Source organism: Limanda limanda, chromosome 14, assembly GCF_963576545.1.
Source record: "Limanda limanda chromosome 14, fLimLim1.1, whole genome shotgun sequence".
In the NCBI taxonomy this organism is placed as follows: Eukaryota; Metazoa; Chordata; class Actinopteri; order Pleuronectiformes; family Pleuronectidae; genus Limanda; species Limanda limanda.
In genome coordinates this window covers 17,191,703-17,205,070 of record NC_083649.1, presented here as the reverse complement: position 1 = coordinate 17,205,070, position 13,368 = coordinate 17,191,703, and the positions used below count along the sequence as shown (strand labels likewise).

Here is a 13,368-nt window from a genome sequence, read left to right as displayed (position 1 = left end):
ATCGCTTTAAATGTGTTTTCCTACTCTAACCAGCTCATGGTTCTTTTGGCTTGGCTTGTTTGTACAGAATAAACTTAGAACAACATTTTATTTGTCGGTTGTTTATGAATACTGTAAGGTCTTCAGAGAGATAACTGTAATTACATTGTAACTGTATGTATACCAACTTAAGTATTCACATTTAAAAAGTGAGTTTCATGAAACTTTAAAGATTGTGTTTTGATCCCCTTGCATACCAAGATATATTCAGGGGTCATTCTTTAACAAAATGGACATGATGGACAACAAGCTTTGAGATTTGATTTCTTTGAACCTATCATAATGTTGTTTAATCTAAATGAGACCACTATTAAAATATCTTTTTCGGACTAAAGACGAGTCAGAAAGATGGATTTGATTGCATTTTATATGGATAATGCAGGTGTGATAAGTGTCTGTAATGGGTTGGCGAATACAAATGTATTTGAGTGCAAGCGCAGGGTTTTGAGTGAAAGCATCACAACATCTGAGTGTGAAATAGTAAGTCATGCTCTCAAACCTAGACATCTGAAATACTCCCTTGGAAGTATGTGCATTTTGAGACTAAATAGGGTGTGGAGCTCACTGGGCCTCTGTAGCCCACTCCTCATCTCTAACAGCTTCGAATCTGGTACGACACAACCGAATGTCCACCTGGAGTGACATTAACACAAAAAATACATGAATTGCTACATGATTTTGTCCATTGTGAGTCCAGCAACGACTTGGTATAGGAGGCCTTTCTCCATAAACAGAATGAAGTTGGGTTTATTTTGGGATTAAAATGCAAAATTGGTCGGGGTTAGTTTAGGTCAGAGTCAAAGAAGACAAATCATTTGCACATTCACAAGTAACTCGCACGAAACCTTGTTTTATTCCATAAACTTCAGGGTTTTACCACTTCAGCTTGTTCTGGTATGACCTGCAGTCTAATATACTGCTGTGTGTCAGAATATGTGACAATTTTCTTAGTTTTTATTCTAACACTACATTTTTTAGTTGTCACATTGAAACACACTCGCTGTGCCATGTTCAAACTACACAATGTCTTTGGTCGTTATTGTGTCTCTGTTATGAGACCTGACAGAGTACACGTTGGTCCCTGAACAATCACAGCTTGACAACTTTCACAACCTGTGCGATTTCAGCGGCTGACTCCAGGGAGCAACTATGTGAAGAAGCAATGGCATCCGAGGCAACGTTATACCCACTGGCTCGTGTTTGGTAGAGCTGCGTGAGAAAAAAGACACATCAGAGAGAGGCGGTGCATGTTTCCACATCTCTGTGAAGCTTTCTCCTTTTAAACTGCTTCCCCTGGCAACGTCATTCCTATTTCAATTTGGCATGTTTGTAAGTGTGCTGCTATTTGTCAGTGGCACACAACAAGAAATGTTAAAAGAAGTAATTCTTGCGTGCTAGTCTCCTTGTGGGGATACAGTGAGGTGTCCTAGTTGCATTGGCCACTATGATCCAGGGTAAAATAATTTCCATTTTCATTACCAAGACCCTACATTAGTTGTGTTGGGGAACTTGGGGTCATCATTGGATAGAGACATACATCAATGAAGACATGAGACATTGATGAATAAAGACAGTTGGTCAATGTACTGTGAATGGACTATTCTAAATGGATTGTATTTCTGAAAAATTCCATGGTTATCGACTCCTTCACTCAAAACTCTTTACCCATCTTTACAGTACAAGTCACATTCACCCACTCGTGCACACATTCATATAATGCATCCATACATGACATTCATAGCATCAAGGAAAAGGTTAGGTTCAGTGTCTTGCTAAAGGAAACTTAACGACCCGCTCCTGAACCTCTACTTAATGTTGTGGAAATGATTTGGCTTTCCAAACCTCATTGTGTTTATCTTTCATTTTTCATCTATCCTTGTTGCTCCTATACTGTTCTGCTCCTCCTGCAGAATTTCCGGGGGGGTGGGGGGGTGGGGTTTAATCTTTAAAGACTTTGAAACCCATTGGCAGACCCCCGTGGTTTCCAACACGGGGGTCAACAAGAGTCTGAGATTATCATGAAAGACAATCAAAAAGCAAGTAAACACCCGGTTGGAGAAGCACTCAGGCCGTCCTTACTAAATCATGCAGTAAAACAAATACTTAACTCACTCACCGCAGGAAGTCATTGGCGATGAATTAATTGTGAGCCTGACACTCGTTTGTCCTCCCACAGCTTGTTTTGTTTGTTTGATGGTTGTTTGTTCATTTTTGTCACGAGATAACACATTACCATAACAGGGATGGAGAGATGGTGCAAATATTTTTGCAGGGGCTTCCTCCTCCCTCGTATCAACACATGCAGATCATCGCATATAGTGCATAAATATTGGCGTGTGCAGTGACCACACAGCAAACAGTTTACAAAACGACTCACAGATAGATCACCGGGCTACTCCACATCCTGCACACAGCCACGTATGGGGCACTGATTCATAGTGCACCGCCGTCCCCGGTGCTGACCATGATATAGGTATAGCCATTTTCTATCTGATTATGCAAAACGTACTTTAATATATGCATCCACGTAACTTAGATGAAAGCTTGCAGAGAAATGTGTTTGTTCAACATCACTTCATGCATTAAATAATGACTGTTAGGCAAGTCTTATTAAGTTTCGCCCAATAATTCATCATCTGTGCCGCTCACATCCCTGACCACCTTCTGCATCTGGTTCTGAGGAATATCGTTTGTTCACACATCCTCTTTTAATGCCACAAGCTTGACCTCCTTCCTAATGCCTGTCCTTTGATTAGTCAACATTACTTCCCATTTACATCTCACAAGTAAAACTGGCGATCAGGATACATATTTATAAACAGTACAGAGGTTAATTAATAAGCCCACCCTCTCCTCACAGAAACAAACATGCACACACACACACACACACACACCAACACACACACACACACACACACTACATATGCTATCGGATTTCGCAGAGGTTTCAAAAGCATATTTCCTGTGTTATTAGATTCAAGATTCAAGAGATTCGAGATTTTTATTGTCAAATGAACAGAGATAACATGAAGTAGTCACTGTCAATGAAATGCTTGGGTCACACACTCTCTTTAAGCAATGCTCAGTAATTTCAACCAAAAAAATAAAATTAAAATAGAAATAGTATAAAATAAAATAGAATAACAATGAAATAGAATATCAAAAATTTAAAATAGAAAATAAAATATATACATCTAAATATATATCTTTACAGATGAATGTTCAATTTGTGCAGTAGTGCAAATATTCAAATATGCTTATTATGGTGCTGGTGCAAATATGCAAATATTCCAGGGTGCTGGTTTGGTGGAGTTATTGCAGTTTAATCCCTTCTACAGACTAATTGTTTGATCTGATGTTGCTCAGGGTTTTTAAGAGGAAAAGAGATAGAAGACTAGAAACTAAAACCAAACAGTTGACCATTCTACAAGGCTATATTTTTAATCTACCATTAATTTCTGACGAGTCAACCAAAGTGTCTGATGCTCCCAAAATAAATGCACGAATGCAAACATGAGCAATATATTAACATTTATGTTCTTTTGAGTTATGTCCAGCTGTTGGGGGTAAAATGGAAAAGCAAAAATAGGATGAGGGTTTTTCCCCCCCAAAAAGTGTTTTCTCCTGCTCCACACTGGCTCCTTTGTACTGAGCCAGAGCTTTGACATCAACTGGGTCAAACATGAGGGAGGGAGGGAAGGAGAGAAGCAGCTGGACCTGATCGTCAATGTCACCCTTGTTACTCAACTTCATCAATGTCAGTCACCGGCGTTTCGATTTATTTCACTCTTTTGTCGGCACACACCTCTTATATCTGTGTGTGTGTGTGTTTTTTTTTTGTATTATGCTGCTTCGGGGACCCTCTGGGATGTTTACTCTGTCATTCTGATGTGTAGCGTGTGTGTGCAGACAGACAGCACATGCATGCTGATGATAAACTATTGAATCTTAATGAAACGCCATGCATCCTACAAATGAATGTGCACAACAGCTTATAAACCATGTACAGAAAAAGTGGAAAAATCACTGGATAGGAAGCTCATTTGCATTGTTTTTTTTTAATTAAAAAATAAAAAATAAAAGAAAATAGGCTTTGTTTTGACATATGGGGGTGAACATTATGTAGAACCTGAATTAATATTCTCCATGGCTGATATACTGTATGCCTTTTTGCATGCATATTACTATCCATATATCTGAGCTTAATCAAAAGTATCCACAAGTATTGGTCAGAGCAGCTAAACTACATTAAATAGGGAATTTGTGACCCACTCTCTGTACCCAGTCCTGAGGCTTCATAAATAATGACTGGCAGCTGAAATGGGACTTTGTGACTTTAAGATGTGACCCGGGGAGATGTGGTCTATCTATTGTTGATGAGACAAAAGCGGGAGTCAGATTCATATAGGAGTGGCGGGGAATAACTTCTCATATCCTCATATCACAGTCGCAAAGCCACCCCAGCGAAACTTCAATAACTCTGCACTCCTTTCTGGACATGGGTGAGTGCACGGAATTCATAATAACTCTGATCATCTATTATTAATGTGATTTGAAAAATGTGGACTTCAATAACTTACTAATGTTGCCTCTAATATGTCCTCTCTGTCCTTAGACATCATGTTGCCCTCGTGCACTGTGGCCGAGATTCGCTGCAAATTTATCATGTGTTTCCATTTAGAATTTATACAATTTTTCAATATCCCCGTATGGATTATGTGTCATTTAATATTGATTGAATGGATCGCTGACAGTGATTGATTCGCCCATTGCCCCATTGTTATTATTATAAAACATAGTTTATTATTATTTATATATTATGGCATAAATGTATTATTTACTTTTCAAATACAGAACTCTGGCTCACCTCCCCTGACCCCTTGTAAACATAGACTAGACAGTGGCCAACATTGATGGTCAGTTTCGCTCATCATGCCATGAAGGGCCATGCCAGGCCACTCGTGTGAAAGAGGTCAGAAACTCCCACATGTGTCACTGGTATAAATTAGCAATTCTCTGAGAACTGTGGAGTCAAACAAATTGGGCTAACAGTTGTTTCTCACTTGCAAAAAAACTTGTGCGCTACCTTTCACGTATTTTTTTTAACGTCTTTGCAATGTTGGATGGATTCACGTGCATCTGCTGTTAAATGCACTGATGCCTATTTTCTTTTCGCACTGACTTCGAATAGAGCCTGTTTCGCTCTACCATCGTGTGACTGTTGCAGCTGAAGCGTGGGCGTCTGCAGGCACAATCATTTTGAAGGGACTGGAGCAGTCTTCCTGCTGTTACTATTTATACTTTACAGGCAGTTTGTTTTAAATCACAGCCTCTATTCCCCTCCAGCTGAAGTTTTTGGTGAAATTGCAAAGATTCACTGTGGATAGTCACCCACGGCACTTAAGGAATTCACAAAGTGCACCAACATAATTTTGAGTGGGGTTGTTGTTGTTGTGAAGATATTCAAATTGGCCCTCTCGTTCATTATGCGTCCGCCCACTCTTAGAACACTTGAACACAGCCCCCGTTGGCGTTGACGCTGAGTGCCATGGTACCAGTCTCAGCCAGCTGTGGATGGACGATGGCCTGAGTGGTGTCACTGGCTGTGGTGGTCCCGGTGACCCCCCTCTGCCACCTCATACCACTGTGTGTGTATTGTTGCACTAAGGTCTTTGTTTGCTTAACATCGCTGCCCTTTGTTCCTCGCTAATCATAAGCAAAGACAAAGGATGTTGTATCCGCAGCCACAAAGAGACGCTCTCTCTCACCACCGTCTCACGCCCGGTGACGCCGGTGACCGCCGGAGCAAGAGGGCAGGACCAGAGTCAGTTGGGGTCGAGCTGTGAGGTGTTGCTTCGAGCAGAGCAGCTTCCACATACGGATGAAATTGTGCAGAGAGACTTATTTTACAGTGGTACAGACCTCATAGGCAGGACCGTACATCACTGGTTGGCACTGGGATCTTTCTTCTTGTGGAGTACAAGATCCAAAGCAGCAAATGTTTCCGGTCAGGCAGCCTTGGCTTTGCAAAGCCTTAGGTGCTTTTCCTCTATCCCATTTCTGCCAATGCATTTATTAACGCTCTGGATATTTGCTACCTGCTTCCACAGCGCAGCTTACACTAGGAGAAGCGCGTGAGCTTGTCGTGAAGTCAGTGGCGGCTGCTTTTGTTTGGACGCTTCATTGGGGAAGTCGCTGCTTGAACACTGCTGTCTAATTTTTTTTTTTTACTTCTGTTGCTTTCTTGCCTGTTGGTGGGTTTTTTGGTGAATGCTCATGGATTTGCAGACAGAGCGAGGCCTTTTCCATAGCTACCCGACAGGGTGACCGAGTTCCCCCACTGTGGCGTAGATGTGCTGTGTGCTTATATGTGCGGTGTGTGCCGCCTGTGTGCTGATATATTATGCCCCCTCAGGTTGTTATGATTGCTGTGTCCGGTGCATTGGGGCAGTGCCCTACCCGTCCCTGGTGGCCACCCTGCTGTGCTATGCTGGCATGGCATTATTTTGTGGCTGCGGGCACGAAGCGCTGGCCCAGACCGCAGTTCTTGTTGAGACTTACTTCGCCCGCAACCCTCAGGACTATGAGGTCATGGCGTCCTTGTGAGTGACGCTGCATTAAATTCTCTCAAATCTTTGTTTTTATCCTCTGAAAAGTTGTTTCATTTCACTGACTGTTTTTCCCCCTGTGACTTTTCCAGTATCAAATATTTCCAGTTTGTGATCTATGGCCTGGCATCCTTTTTCTTCCTCTTTGGTATCCTGCTGCTGGCTGAGGGCTTCTACACCACGAGCGCTGTCAAGCAGTCCTTTGGTGAATTCAGGAGCACCCACTGTGGACGCTGCCTCAGTCTGACGGTAAGAAAGAGGAGGAGGAGGAGGAGGAGGAGGAGGAGGTTCTGTTTGCCAGATGTGGGACAGAAGTAACCCATAGAAATACAGTTTATCAACTGAAGGTGACAAAGGTGGCCCAAATTTGTTTTGTTCTATTTTGGCCATGTCAACCATCTATCACGTGGGCCACTTCCGATTACACCTTGCCAAGAGCAGCACATGTTTGCCAAAAATAGGCCCATATTTGTTTTGGGGATATTTTGACCACATTTGCTGTTTTACCTGCGGCACACTGCAGGCTAACATCCATTTTGTCCGGACCACAAGAAGGCCAGAAGTGCTGCATCATTGTCTGAACCGGCCCACATCTGTATGCTATCTAGAGAGGGGGGGTGGGGGGAGACTCCTGTGATGACTGGTCATTGTTCAAATGATGAGGTCTAGGCTCTTAACCATAATAAAATGTTATTTGTTTCGGTTATTTCCACACAGAATCATGAGTTATGGTTGATAGCGGATTCAACGACAGCACATTTATCACCTGAGCTTTTCCTCGCCACATATCTCTGACCCTGTGTACTGTACTCCCTTATCCCAACAGTTCATCATAGTGACGTATATCTTGGCCTTCATCTGGCTGGCGGTGTTCGCCTTCAGCGCCATCCCGGTCTTCTTCCTGTTCAACATGGAGCAGACCTGCCACAACATCAACATCCTGGCTGAGACAACCCCCAGCATCAATCAGCACGGCTGGATTTGCATGGACGCCAGGCAGTATGGTGCGTTGCTCTGATAATGACTGACCGCTGCTCCACCTGATGAGAATGTTAATGTGGGCCCTGAGAGCGATGAATTAATCATCAGGGAGCGGATGCAAAACTGCTTGTTGAATCAGTTATGAAATAATGAAGATAACTATGCCTGTATCTTTAGTTACTGCTGTTCCCCCCTGATGTGCTGTGTGCGATGTGGCACTTAAATGCATCATAACTCATTGTGATTCAGCCCCGGTATAAGAGATACAACACTTACGTCATGTGTTCATTTTAGGTCTCCTTCCTTGGAATGCAATGCCAGGCAAAGCTTGTGGAATGACCTTGGCATCCATTTGCAAAACCAGCGAAGTGAGTAGAGGAATAATCTCTTTTACAGAGTTCTGCATTTTATTTCTCATTTGACACCAGTGTGAAGAATCACAGAAGCCAATGAAAAATCAACTATAAATTATTAATCATAGTTATTTCATTTATTATTCATCAAACTATGAATGTATGTAATGAGTATTTTTATATTATGGAATAGGGATTGGTTAAATTGTCTGACCTGTGTTTCTTATGTCTTACAGTTCTACGTCACCTATGACTTGTACATTGCTGCATTTGCTGGTGCTGGGGTCACTCTCTTAGCACTGGTGAGCAATTGTTAGGTCTAATATTTTAGTTATATATATATATATATATATATATATATATATATATATATATATATATATATATATATATATATATATATATATATACAGAGAGAGAGAGAAGGTTATACCAGCAATGAAATCAAATCTATATGCTCTATGAAGCCAAATGATTGTATAGAAAGTATATAAAGTATAAAAAAGAGATATTTCATGGTGTTTAGCTTTGTTTTGGTCAAATTTCACAGTATCTCTTTCTGAGGTTTTGGCTGCCATTCATAAAAACAATGGAAGTAAATGACATTTATGGTGCTTAAAAAGTGTTGACGCATGACTCAGCATCTCTCTTCAAAAAAACTAAAGTGTCCCAGTCACCCTTCATGATCCTCAGGCCTTGATGTGAACAGTTTTAGTAGAACTACTCTCAAATGGAAAGTAGTTCCTTTAAACACTATTCACACTGAAGCCATTGTCTGGAATAATAGAGGTGACTGTCAAATTCAGTTTGTATTGTGAGTCTCGCAAATAAAACTGTAGTGGCATCTGATATTTATCAAGAAATTTCGACAACTCCAAACTAAAAGTGCCTGTATGGCTAAAGACCACTGAGTACATATGTCTTTTGCAGTAAGTATACCTAAAAAATATTTCCGACCTTTCAGTTGAGGCAATAGAATGTCATGTGTTTGCTTGTCCATGCTGTTTTACATTTTCCCAAAACATATGTGCAAACCTGATTTTGTCTATTCTTCCATCCTCCACACCATTGTCTCACAGTTTGTGTATCTGGCTGCCGCCACCTACAACTACGCCGTCTTGCGGTTTCTGGGCAGAAAAGGTGTCCGCTAACCCCGACATCTTCATACCAGTCAACCCCATCTCCTGGCTACGAGATGGACAGTCAACACCTTTCCACCGGTAGATTTTCTTTCATCCGGTTGGAAACCGCGACCTCCAAAACCTGGAATCCCCTGCTTGTATTTCTGTTAGGCGTGTCCGATAACAACATCAGTGTTTTGTATGAACAACAGACGGAGAGATGAAGATAATTCACCCCCCAGCAGCGGATCCTCATCTCAGATGATTCTCTTAGATTTGTTGTTCACTTTCCTTTTTCAGCTTTATTCTTTTTTCATGAGGCTTCACTGGTGCAGATGCTGTTGTCAGATTGTGATGTATTGTGTTTTATGAATAATTAAGAGTAATGACAGCTCATCTGGAAAAATCCTAACACACCATCCAGTATTTAGTGATGCATACATGGGTCCTGAATGTGATTTTTCTGCAGCCTCATTATCACCACCTTGTGTATTGTGTGTGTACTAAAGCTAGTATAGCTGAATGTACATATATTCTCTCCTACCTTCCTATTTTTGTCACTTACACAACATGCAATTTTAATGCATTTTTGCTTTGTTTAAAAACACTGCTGAGGTGATGTTGCACATGTGTATCCATTACCTGGAGGTTTTTCAGTTACTGCTTGAAATAAGCTGTTTTTATGCCACTGAGGTGTTGACGCTTCGATAACTTGCCTCCAAGTGTTTGACGTGTAGCCCTTCTACTGAGTGTTGTTTGTGCTCAATTTTGAAATTAAGGCTGAATAAACAATTTAAATCTAAATCCTTAAGCAGTGATTTTATTTTAACCATATAAAGTACATTGCACCCAAAATCATTCATGCTACCTGCAAAGTATTTCATTCAAGGATCTTGGCAGTTGTAAGAAATAATAAGTTGCCGAAGCTTTTTGCAGATTTCCAAATCCTGACAGAATGTCCTTAAAAGATTTAACTGAGAAAATTGGTATAAATTTTAAGCACGTAAAGGAAACAGAGATGAGGTTCTCAGCCCATTGATCACAGTATACTTTGAGTCCTCTGACAGCAGTCAGGCTTCACGTCTCGAGAAGAAGCAGCCATCACACTGGATCAACTGGTCACGCAGAAACATGGGCCTCAGCAACTCTCCAAGGCCCTCAGCACACACACCACACTGCAACAAGAGATGGTAAACGTCAACATGATGCAATGAGAAGAGCATGTCAGTAAATACACACAAACACACACACACAAACACACACACAGATACACACACAGCAAAAGATGGTCAAAAGAAACATCATTCAATGACAAAAGCAGGTCAGTACATACACACATACACACACGTGGGCACACACACACACTTCAAAAGATGGTCAAGAGCAACGTCTTACCATAACAAGAACATGTTTGTCAACACACACACACACACACACAGCCAGTATATATTTATCACCACACCTTTAGACACTCAGCATGGCAGGTCAGCAGAGGTTCGCTGAATGTGAGCTTGATCATTCCATCAATAATTCCGTCACAGAACGAACAAATAGCTTTGCCATCACTGAAATAGAGAGAAAGTGAGAAACACAAATGACCCTCACTTTAAATCTGTCTACAAACATTGGGGTTTGTACCATAAAAGTGACTTTAAGAGCTAATTTTGAAATTCCATAACGGCATGGTCTTTAAAGTGAGATGTTACCTGGTCACTTTCAGAGTGTACTGGGATTGTTGCTCCTCTCTGGACTTTTGAAACAAATCAGTGCTATAAAAAAATGAGCAATCCATGAGATGCGTTTCATAGTTCAGGTAAAAACACGGGAAAATTGTATTAGTAAACCAGAATGACTGTGACGTTCACTCACGGTTTCGGTTCTGCCTTCTCTGAGCGGGACTGTTCAGGAACGTCCACAGGTTCAGGAGCAGCTTCAGTTGTGGGCGGCTCCACATCCAATGCATCAGTCAGTTCAATGCCTCCGTCAGGTAACACACTCTGAACCGCTCCACCCTCTGAGGCAGCTACAGGTTCAACAGCGTCAGTGATGTCCAACTCCACCTGCACAGGATCTGCTGCTTCCTCAGGTGCGGTGTCGTCAACAGGCTGGACTTCACCCTCGGGCACCTCTTCAGCTCTGGTCTTTAAACCTGCTTCTGCTGGAGCTGCAGCTTCAACGTTAGACTCTTCAGACTCGACCTTGGTGTTGGCAGCAGACTGATTCAGCGATTCTGATACAGGATTGAGATTTAATGAATCGGCTAGAGAGTCGAACAATAAATCTGGGATTGGTTCCACACTGTTTTGCAGAGGAGCCTCTTCTTCTGGTGTTGCATGAATCCCGTCACTCGTATCATGTGAAGACTCCACCACAACCGCAGCTACAGCCTGAAAAACCTCTCCAGCATCGTCCTGAGGAATCTCTGCAGCTTGTTCAGTGGATTCTACCGTTGCGACCTCTAAGTGTGTAATATTTGCTTGCTCAGTTTCGACTGAAGGTTCCTCTTGAGGTTTGACCTGGATAGCATCAGCAGGGACTTCGGCAGTTTCTTTCTTCTCCCCTGTTGAAGAAAATGTCAGTGCTTCATTTTGGACATGAATATCTGCAGAGACTTCAGCGGTGCTCTCTATGTCTCCTTCATTTGATTGGTGGACTGGTGCATCAGCAGCTCCTTCCTTGTTTTCTTCAGCTGTGTTTGCGACGGTGCTGTCTGGTTGTGCTTCATCATTTTGGATGTGTTCTTCTGTGGGTTCTTGGGGCCTGTAACAGAGAAGAAGCTCCTTACTACTTTTATATATTAAAAAGACAAAAAAACTTAACATGCTCAGCATCTTTAAACTTCATACTTGTATCATATACTCACTTTGTGTCGTCTGTGGTCTCCTCTGTTGACCCCCCAGGCTGAGCATCTTCTTGGGGAAGAACCACTTCATCGTTTGCCATTAGTGATTGTGATTCAGTAGCTGAATCACTGCAGCAAAAGAGAAGAAGAAACAATAAACTCATAACACAAATAAATCTTGAATTAGCATTTGATATTTGGTTAAAAAGTTCAGGCTTAAGAGAGATTAATAATGAAACCTTGAAACAAGTGGGTTTAGAGCGGAGCGGTGTGTAGTTTCTCATATTTTGCACTCTTTATTTTTAATTAAGATTCAGCACCTACAATACATACCCTTCAGTTGTCGGTTTGGGAGGAGGACTCACAGGATCCTCCACTGATCTGCAGGGTAAGAATAATAAACATTCCTTGAAAAGAACCTTGGTATTTTTAACCTTATAACAAATACAGAACAGTGGTAAATTACATCTTGCTAATGAATTCCACATGAGCAAACACCATCACCACTTTTTTAATTAACGTAGCGTTTCTTATACTTGCACATTAGGAGACGTTTCAACTTTAATGATGGATCTTGATTTATGCATGGCATACAGTAAACTTACAATATTACTAGTACAAGTAACTTTCACAGATTCAGATTATTTGACACTGTTTATAGTTTTATATAAGTGAGAGCTTCATCCAAAAATATTAAATTTAAATAGACTGTCTACGAGATAAGCACAAACTTTATGTTCCCACTATAAAAGCCGTTGAAAATAAAAAAAACACCAGTTACTTTGATTGATGACACAAAACTAAAAAATAGAGTCTTAAATGGCAACGAAAATGATGTAAGACTTTCTTCTGAAGTGCAGTATAAAGTGATGTAACACCAAACACTTTGCACTGACGTGAGGAACAAGGAATGTGATCCAGTTCCGCATGAGTTGACTCAGAGTCCCAGTTTGTGCTTCTCATCTGCTGAAGTACTACTAGTAAACAACAACATCTGCTACTGGATGTGCTATCAAGATAATTAAAATTAATAGAAATACAAATAACAAGAATATGTAAAAAAAAATACAGTATAGACAATAATACAGTATATACAACAAAAGATAACTTATAACTCCCCCCAAAAATGGCTTATCGTATATATTCACATGAACTGAACTTATTGGGAAGTAATGGGTGTAATAATTACAATGTTCCTCAGTTTTATAACTCAGCCTAATGTGGGTCCATACAGGATGTGTGCATGTGTTGATATGCACCAGCTTTGGATTATGAACAAGATTTATTTATTATTTAGTATTGACTACAAATTCAAGATGAAGCAGCTGCACACTGGTCAATTTATATGTATTGAAGTGTACTTCCACAAATCTGATGCTGATGTAGCTATCGCCAAGGACACAAGAATGAGGTCGTACTAAGAT

General features: G+C 41.0%; 2 protein-coding genes across 2 annotated transcripts; one reads left to right on the top strand and one right to left on the bottom strand.

Annotated features, from left to right (window-relative positions):
- Positions 1-6,037: 6,037 nt before the first annotated feature.
- Positions 6,038-9,132, top strand: plp1b (proteolipid protein 1b). The gene is made up of 7 exons (XM_061086196.1): positions 6,038-6,077; positions 6,455-6,641; positions 6,740-6,896; positions 7,474-7,651; positions 7,923-7,996; positions 8,218-8,283; positions 9,061-9,132. The coding sequence occupies exons 1-7, from the start codon at positions 6,038-6,040 to the stop codon at positions 9,130-9,132; spliced, it is 774 nt and encodes a 257-aa protein (XP_060942179.1).
- A 1,040-nt stretch (positions 9,133-10,172) lies between these two features.
- Positions 10,173-12,045, bottom strand: si:dkey-125i10.3 (zinc finger protein 185). The gene is made up of 5 exons (XM_061085328.1): positions 11,966-12,045; positions 10,972-11,862; positions 10,809-10,871; positions 10,565-10,667; positions 10,173-10,277 (listed from the first exon to the last, which is right to left on the bottom strand). The coding sequence occupies exons 1-5, from the start codon at positions 12,043-12,045 to the stop codon at positions 10,173-10,175; spliced, it is 1,242 nt and encodes a 413-aa protein (XP_060941311.1).
- Positions 12,046-13,368: the final 1,323 nt, after the last annotated feature.